Source organism: Palaemon carinicauda, chromosome 16 (assembly GCF_036898095.1).
Source record: "Palaemon carinicauda isolate YSFRI2023 chromosome 16, ASM3689809v2, whole genome shotgun sequence".
NCBI lineage: Eukaryota > Metazoa > Arthropoda > Malacostraca > Decapoda > Palaemonidae > Palaemon > Palaemon carinicauda.
Window position 1 is genome coordinate 117,014,843 of NC_090740.1, and position 9,181 is coordinate 117,024,023.

The window sequence follows — 9,181 nt, forward strand, 5'->3', positions numbered from 1 at the left end:
ATTGACATATTCTTACCATGCAGTTTTTAAAGAAAATCTCATATTTTATTATTATTATTATTATTATTATTATTATTATTATTATCATTATTAAGCTAAAACCCTAGTTAGAAAAGCAGAATGCTATAAGCCTAAGGGCTCCAACAGGGAAAATAGCCCAGTGAGGAAAGGAAATAAGGAAAAACTACAAGAGAAGTTTATGAAAAATAACATTCAAATAAATCTTTCATTGTATTGTATTGTATTATGACGAGACCTACTTATTCATCTAGCAGTGCTATTTATTCCTCTAGCAGTGCTATTTATTCCTCTAGCAATGCTATTTATTCCTCTAACAATGCTATTTATTCCTCTAGCAGTGCTATTTATTCCTCTAGTAATGCTATTTATTCCTCTAGCAATGCTATTTATTCCTCTAACAATGCTATTTATTCCTCTAGCAGTGCCATTTATTCATCTTGCAGTGCCATTTATTCCTCTAGCAGTGCTATTTATTCCTCTAGCAGCGTCATTTATTCATCTAGCAGTGCTATTTATTCCTCTAGCGGTGCTATTTATTCCTCTAGCAGTGCTATTTATTCATCTAGCAATGCTATTTGTTCATCTAGCAATGCTATTTGTTCCTCTAGCAGTGCTATTTATTCCTCTAGCAGTGCTATTTATTCACCTAGCAGCGCCATTTATTCATCTAGCAGTGCTATTTATTCCTCTAGCGGTGCTATTTATTCCTCTAGTAATGCTATTTATTCCTCTAGTAGTGCTATTTATTCATCTAGCAATGCTTTTTATTCCTCTAGCAGTGTTATTTATTCCTCTAGCAATGCTATTTATTCCTCTAGCAGTGCTATTTATTCTTCTAGCAGTGCTATTTATTCCTCTAGCAGTGCTATTTATTCTTCTAGCAGTGCTATTTATTCCTCTAGCAGTGCTATTCATTCACCTAGCAGTGCCATTTATTCATCTAGCGGTGTTATTTATTCATCTAGCAATGCTATTCATTCCTCTAGCAGTGCTATTTATTCCTCTAGTAGTGCTATTTATTCCTTTAGCAGTGCCATTTATTCCTCTAGCAGTGCTATTTATTCCTCTAGCAGTGCCATTTATTCCTCTATCGGTGCTATTTATTCCTCTAGCAATGCCATTTATTCCTCTAGCAGTGCCATTTATTCCTCTAGCAGTGCTATTTATTCCTTTAGCAGTGCCATTTATTCCTCTAGCAGTGCTATTTATTCCTCTAGCAGTGCCATTTATTCCTCTATCGGTGCCATTTATTCCTCTAGCAATGCAATTTATTCCTCTAGCAGTGCCATTTATTCCTCTAGCAGTGCCATTTATTATTCTAACAGTGCCATTTATTCCTCTAACAGTGCCATTTATTCCTCTATCGGTGCCATTTATTCATCTAGCAGTGCCATTTATTCCTCTAGCAGTGCCATTTATTCCTCTAGCAGTGCCATTTATTTCTCTATCGGTGCCATTTATTCCTCTAGCAATGCTATTTATTCCTCTAGCAGTGCCATTTATTCCTCTAGCAGTGCTATTTATTCCTCTAGCAGTGCCATTTATTCCTCTATCGGTGCCATTTATTCCTCTATCAGTGCCATTTATTCCTCTAGCAATGCTATTTATTCCTCTAGCAGTGCCATTTATTCCTCTAGCAGTGCTATTTATTCCTCTAGCAGTGCCATTTATTCCTCTATCGGTGCCATTTATTCCTCTAGCAATGCTATTTATTCCTCTAGCAGTGCCATTTATTCCTTTAGCAGTGCCATTTATTCCTCTAGCAGTGCTATTTATTCCTCTAGCAGTGCTAACGATATTCAGCACATGGTATCCAAAAGTATCGGAGACATCGGGGTATGAAATGAAACTTAAAACAATAAAAATGTCACTGAATGATGTAAATAACCTTCCATAAAATTCTTTAAAATATCAACAAAGCAAACAGAACAGCATAAACCTACATTTCTTAACTTTCCTTCTGTCGTGTTTGCGAATGAAAAACTCTGAAAGGTGATTGGCTTTAATATAGCTAACAACAAAAATATCGATTTTAGGGAAACTATTGATTTTCTTTTTTATTATCATTACTTAATTATTGAGTATCTTAAGTTCATAATAAAGGGTTAGCTTGATTTCAGCATTATTCATAGCCAATTGCATTGTATTACTTCGATCAATTGTGTACCGAATTTAGGGAAACTCGAAGTTTTTTTTTAATTATTACCGAATTACTGAGTATCTCAAGTTAATAATAAAGGGTTATCTTGATTACAGCATTATTCATAGCCAATTGCATTGTATTATTTCGATCAATTGTGTAGCTAAGTCCCATGTTTAAAGCTGTTGACTCTAATCTTACGTTGTTGAACAAAAACTTGCGGTCCTATTAAATTTCTTGTTCCTAATCTTGATATTAACCTGTGGCACCATCCTTCAGTTAATTCTTTATGCATAATACATAAGATTTTTCATAATTCCTGGCCATCCTTTTCATTTATATTTTCCCAGACTGTACAGATGTCTTTATTAATTCCGGTATACTTCGAGGGAATGCGAAGGAGACGTTTGATAGCTATAAATTGTAGCGGGCATCGCTGTGTTAGCAAAACTGTGTTAGGGTTGTGGTGGCCTGGTGGTAACGTCCCTTGCCTAGTGATTGTAAGACTGGGGTTCGAGTCCCGCTCAAACTCGTTAGTTCCTTTGGTCGCTGCACCATCACCATCCTTGTGAGCTGAAGATGGAGGGTTGGGGGACCCTATAGGTCTATCTGCTGAGTCCTCAGCAGCCATTGCCTAGCTTGGGTGGCGAAGGAGCTTGTGCACTGATCATATGTAATATGGTCAGTCTCTAGGGCATTGTCCTGCTTGCTAGGGCAATGCCACTGTCCTTGCCTCTGCCATTCATGAGCCGACTTTAAAAGTGCAATTTGGTTGTGTAGCCAGTGATTTTTGGGGTCCAGAAGCCTTGTAGCTGTTGTAGAAGGTGTGCAGTTAGTGAATGTGGTGTTGTAGACAGTGATACCTTTTCAACTAGAAGCATTATAAACATTATAGAGGCTGTCTGCGCCATACAAAAAAATATTTTTATTTGCTTAGCAGCATTTAGTAAAATTAATAAGGATGCTTTTGATCACGTGTTTACCAGCTCGGCGACTTTGTTTTACAAGACAGTGTTGCCAATAGTTTTCTTTTGCTGAACATAGTGTTGTCCAGCTGTAATTTACAGCTGTTAGACATCTTAGCTTTTCACGAGGTCTACAGGAATTAATGAATCCAACTAATTCCAACAGTCTGCCCTTCTACAACATAAGCTCAACACTACGCATTACTCCAGAAGTTTTATTCCAGCTGGAAACAGTGTGTGGAATGGTTTCCCTAAACGGGCAGGTAAATCAGTGAAACTTCAGAAGTTAAAAACATTCAGCGAATTTTTTTATGTAGAACAGTTGACGTAAGTCTCTCTCCATAGTTTGTATATGACAGATTTATTTTTGTTTTCGTTTATTACTTTTCCTATGTTTTAATTTTTTTGCCTTATTCCTTTCCTCACTAGGCCTGTCTGATATGTTAGTGCCCCATGGGGCTTATAGCATCTTGCTTTTCCAACAATGACTGTGGCTTAGTTGATAATAATAATAATAATAATAATAATAATTATTATAATAATTATTATTATTATTATTATTAAGCTGCAAATAACCATCGATAAATATAATTTAGGAGAATTCAAGGCGTCTAAAACTAATACCGAAATGTTACTAAAGTTAATATTAATCAAACAACAGTTCTGTCCATAATAGGCTGCAAGGTATTTTAACTTCTTCGATGAAGGGAACCACTTTGATTATGCCAGCTTTCTCTCTCTCTCTCTCTCTCTCTCTCTCTCTCTCTCTCTCTCTCTACATAATCATGTACACATTACTAAATATAGATATTGTACAAAATTAATGTAAATAAATAACGTTGTTAGCAACATTATTAGAGCAGATGAAGTACAAATATATATATATATATATATACATATGTGTATATATATACTGTATATATATATATATATATATATTTAGGCTATATAAATATTATATATATATATATAAAATGTATATATAATATATGTATGTACACACATAAATTTATATATATATATATATATATACATATATTGTATATATACAGTATATATATATATTACACATATATATATATACTGTATACTGTATATATATATATATATATATATATTTATATTTATATTTATATATATGCTGTATATAAACATATATATATATGTGTGTGTGTGTGTATCTATATATATATATATTTATTATATATATACAGTATATATATATATATATATTGCATATATACATACTGTATATATACACATATATATGTATATATATATACATATAATATATATAATATACATATATATATATATTGTATATATACAGTATATATATACATATATATATATATATATACTGTATACTGTATACTGTATATATATATATATATATATTTATATATATGCTGTATATAAACATATATATATATATATGTGTGTGTGTGTGTGTGTGTATCTATATATATATATATATATATTGTATATATACATACTGTAATATACACACATATATATATATATATATATAAAGAACCTCGGGAAGGAAGCTACCATTAAAAAACAGACTTTACTTTAGAACGGATCATACCAAACAAAGAACAAAGAACCTTATTTTTTGTAAAGTCATAAAAAAATATAATCCAAAGTAGAATAACAAATACTATTACTATTACTATTACTATTACTATTACTATTACTATTACTATTACTATTACTATTACTTCGTAAAAATTACTACGTAAAAAATATATTTCAGAATATTCAAGAACGAATTCATCGTACTTTTTCCTTTGTTTTCTTCGTTAGAATTTCATTTCCCCAGAGTGTCTAATTCTCTGCCTTTCTCTAAATTTTTCTTATAATCTTCTTTATATTTTTATTTCATTTCCTTGAAAATATTCACAAGATTTTTACTCTTTCTTTTTATCTATATTTACCTTCGATTCTTTACGACTTGCAATATTGCATTTATTTGCCTGTTTGTTTCTTTCATCGTTTGTTTCTGTTGCAAATAATAACGTCGTTTTTTAAAATGTTCATTTCGATGTATTTCCAATTGAATTATTTCCTTTGCTATATATTTTCTTTCTCAAAACCCTTTTCGCTCTTTATCTCTGTTTTTCAATTACAATAGAGAATTCGAAACATGAAAAATTATGTTTTTTTTCATTTTTGCAATAAGCCTGTGGTACAAATTTCGGCCTGGACACTTCTTCTTCTTCTTCTTCTTCTTCTTCTTCTTCTTCTTCTTTGTCTACATCTTTTCCAACTTCTATGTGGGGTCGATGTTTCTGGTCAGCTTTCTCCATCTACCTCTGTCCCACACTTCATCACCGAGTTAATCCTTTGATCGAAGGTCATCCTTGATAGAGTCCACCCTACTTAGCTTTGGTCTCTCCCTCCTTCTCGTTCCCTGCACTTCCATCTCATCACTCTCCTCCATTATACCGTGCATCTCTTCTCATGACATGACCGTACCACCTCAGTCTACTTTCTTGGGTCTTATCTTCAATCATATATTTCCCTATATTTGATCTTATTCAGGAAATTGACCAACAAAAGTTGGTAAGTGGACTGACTGATTCCATCATTGTATCTCATAGCCATGGGAAGTTTAATCGTAAGTTGTTCAACCCCGATGCTTCAATTAAATTTCAGAAGTTCAAACTTTTGACGTTGAACAGGCTGATCTGAGCCTCTCTTTATAGTTTATATAGGACATATATATTTTAACGTTGTTAATTTCATTAAGATATCTATATTCTTTATTCATTACTTTTCATATAGTTTATTTATTTCTATATTTCCTTTCTCCACTGGGCTATTTTTTTTTTCTTTTTAGAGCCCCTGGCCTTACAGCATCCTGCTTTTTCCAACTAAGGTTGTAGTTTAGCTATCAATAATAATAATAATAATAATAATAATAATAATAATAATAATAATAATAATAATAACAATAACAATAACAACATAATAATAATAATAATAATAATAATAATAATAATAATAATAATAATAATAATAATAATAATAATACCCTGGGTGGAGAGTGAGCCTGGGTGGCGTTGATCATATGGTCAGTCTCTAGGACATTTTCCTGCTTATTAGAGCAATGTCACTATCCCTTGCCTCTGCCATTCATGAGTGACCTTTAAAGCTTTAAATGGCACTCGGCCTTTCGTTTTCATTACACTTTTTTGGGATAAGCTCATCACCACGAAGTCCCTTAGCAAGATTCAGCCTCACGCGCCAGAGATTTCAAAGCTCAAATGGAAAAAGGGCTTATAAAACAGCGCGTATGCCTTGAATAGCCCGCTCAGTCTCAATCTTGGGCTTTTGTTCCTTTCTTTCAATTCAGTTGAAGAGTATCGGCAGCTTTTATTTTGCTTGTAATTAAAAAGAAACGATCTGGTTTTTGTAACTAATATATTGTATTCTTGCGTTACTAATGCTATCAATTCTTTAATTTGCCCTGTAATTTATATCTTAATTACCCTTTATCTATATATTTTTTTATATGCTGCCTCTTTCTGGGAATACTTCACATGAAGTTTAACATAAACAAATTATCACTGTTAAAATCAAAATCAAAATCATAAATAATTGTTTTAACACTGCGATTCCTATGCGATTGTTCCGTTGACTTTCTAATGATAATGAGTTCCAAACTTAGACATATTGAAGGAAAGTTAAAACTAAGTTTTAATTGGAGTTATAAGCTGAAGTATTGCCACACGTGTATGTTTACCCCGTTTCTTAATAACTCCAAAGTCGAAAATAAATCTTCTTTATTAAAACTCTCTTTAAGATTCGTTTCAAGAAAGCTAAGTTGATTCTCATGCTCGTTTTTATACTCTGAAATTGATACTTCTCTGCATACTGTTCAGGTACTGTAGGAACTTGTTGTGGCCGAAATGGTAACCTCCATCACTGGTGAATACCAGACTGGGGTTCGAATCCCGCTCAAACTCGTTAGTTTCTTTGATCGCTGCATCCTCACCATCCTTGTGAGCTAAGGATGGGGCGTTTAGGGGAGCCTATAGGTCTATCTGCTGAGTCATCAGAGGTCATTGCCTAGCCTTCCTTGGCCCTAGCATGGGAGGAGAGGGGGCTTGGGCACTGATATATGGTCAGTCTCCAGGAAATTGCCCTTCTTGATAGGGCAGTGTCACTGTCCTTTGCCTCTGCCATACATGAGGGACCTTTAAACCTTTAAACATGGCTTCTATTCCTAAAGATCAGAAGAGTAGCATCAGCAAATCTTATATATAACAGAGGTTTAAACCCTCTGGTCATTCAGTCAATCTCTTTTTTTATAAAAGCTTAAAAAATATGTTTGCCATTGGGGCTGATAAAGGGAAGCCCATGGCAAAACCATTATTGAATAAAATGATTTTGTGTTTACTGAAGAGCCTTACGTGCAGCATAATTTTAGTCTTACATTGGACTCTCTTTTTTCAGTTTCTATGAAAACATGTTTGTGGCTTTTTGGAGAATTTTATAATATTTATTCATCCACTAAATGTTATGATTGTAGCTCTAACTTTAGAAATTACTAAACAAACACTTCTATATTATCTAAATATTTTCAGTCTTCTGACAAAAAGTTTGAAATGCTTGTACTAAAAGATATCATCTGTTAACTAATTTGCAGTTTAGCATTCACAAGGCTTTGATTCTTGTAAGGCTCATCTTGTGATTTCTAATGTTCTGTGAAAATCTGGTCATGAAGTTTGTCTGATTATTGGTCTTTGGCGTTCCTTTTGACTAGATTAATCATGAGACCCTTATTTCCAAACCTGAACACATGGGGGTTGGTGGATAATAATAATAATAATAATAATAATAATAATAATAATAATAATAATAATAATAATAATAATAATAATAATAATAATAAGTTGTTTTTATACTTAGCTAAAAGGGGTAATACTTTCAAAAATATCATACTGTCTTTCTAATAAGGGATTTAACAAGACCTCACATTTTATTCATGATGTAACCCTAAATATTATTAACTGCGTCTTGGCTATATTCCCCGATCTTCCCTTATGTGTACATTCTTCCAATTCCCATCTAAACTTCACTCAGTCTGGTGAACTAATAATGTACTTCGGCAAACGTTAGCGTATACCCCCCCCCCCCCCCGATTCCAATTTAATCTTCGACAGCTACCATTGACCTTCCAATTAAAGCATTTGATCTTCGACAGCTAACTTAGACTGCTACCTTTGACCTTCCAATTAAAGCATTTAATATTCGACAACTACCTCCGACAGCTATCTTTAACCTTCCAATTAAAGCATTTAATCTTTGACAGCTACCATTGACAGCTACCTTTGACCTTCCAATGAAAGCATTTAATCTTCGACAGCTAACTTAGACAGCTAACTTAGACAGCTACCTTTGACCTTCCGATTAAAGCATTTCATCTTTGACAGCTACCATTGACCTTCCAATTAAAGCATTTAATCTTCGACAGGTAGCTTCTACAGCTATCTTCAACAGCTACCTTTGACCTTCCAATTAAAACATGTAATCTTCGACAGCTACCTTTGACCTTCCTATTAAAGCTTTTAATCTTCGACAGCTACCTTTGACATTCCAATTAAAGCATTTAATCCTCGACAGGTACTTCAGACAGCTACCTTTGATCTTCTAATTAAAGCATTTAATTTTCGACAGCTACCTTTGACAGCTACCTATGGCCTCCTAATTGCAGCATTTAATCTTCGACAGCTACTTTCGACAGCTACCTTAGATCTTCTAATTAAAACATTTAATCTTCGACAGCTACCTTTGACAGCTACTTATGGCCTTCCAATTAAAGCGTTCAATCTTCAACAGCTACCTTCGGCAGCTGCTTTTGACCTTCCAATTAAAGCATTTAATCTTCGAAAGCTACCTTCGACGGCTACCTTTGATCTTCTAATTAAAGCATTTAATCTTCGACAGCTACCTTTGACAGCTACCTATGGCCTCCTAATTAAAGCATTTAATCTTCGACAGCTACTTTCGACAGCTGCTTTTGACCTTCCAATTAAAGCATTTA

General features: G+C 33.4%; 1 protein-coding gene across 1 annotated transcript in view; it reads left to right on the forward strand.

The window, feature by feature from the left end:
• Window positions 1-246: 246 nt before the first annotated feature.
• Window positions 247-9,181, forward strand: part of LOC137655512 (uncharacterized) — a 9,162-nt gene continuing 227 nt past the window's right edge. The window contains exons 1-3 of the mRNA XM_068389410.1: window positions 247-1,857; window positions 5,674-5,749; window positions 8,720-9,181. The exon at window positions 8,720-9,181 is cut by the window's right edge and continues 227 nt beyond it. Of these exons, the coding sequence (XP_068245511.1) occupies window positions 247-1,857; window positions 5,674-5,749; window positions 8,720-9,181 (2,149 nt within the window). The remainder of the gene's footprint in view (window positions 1,858-5,673; window positions 5,750-8,719) is intronic.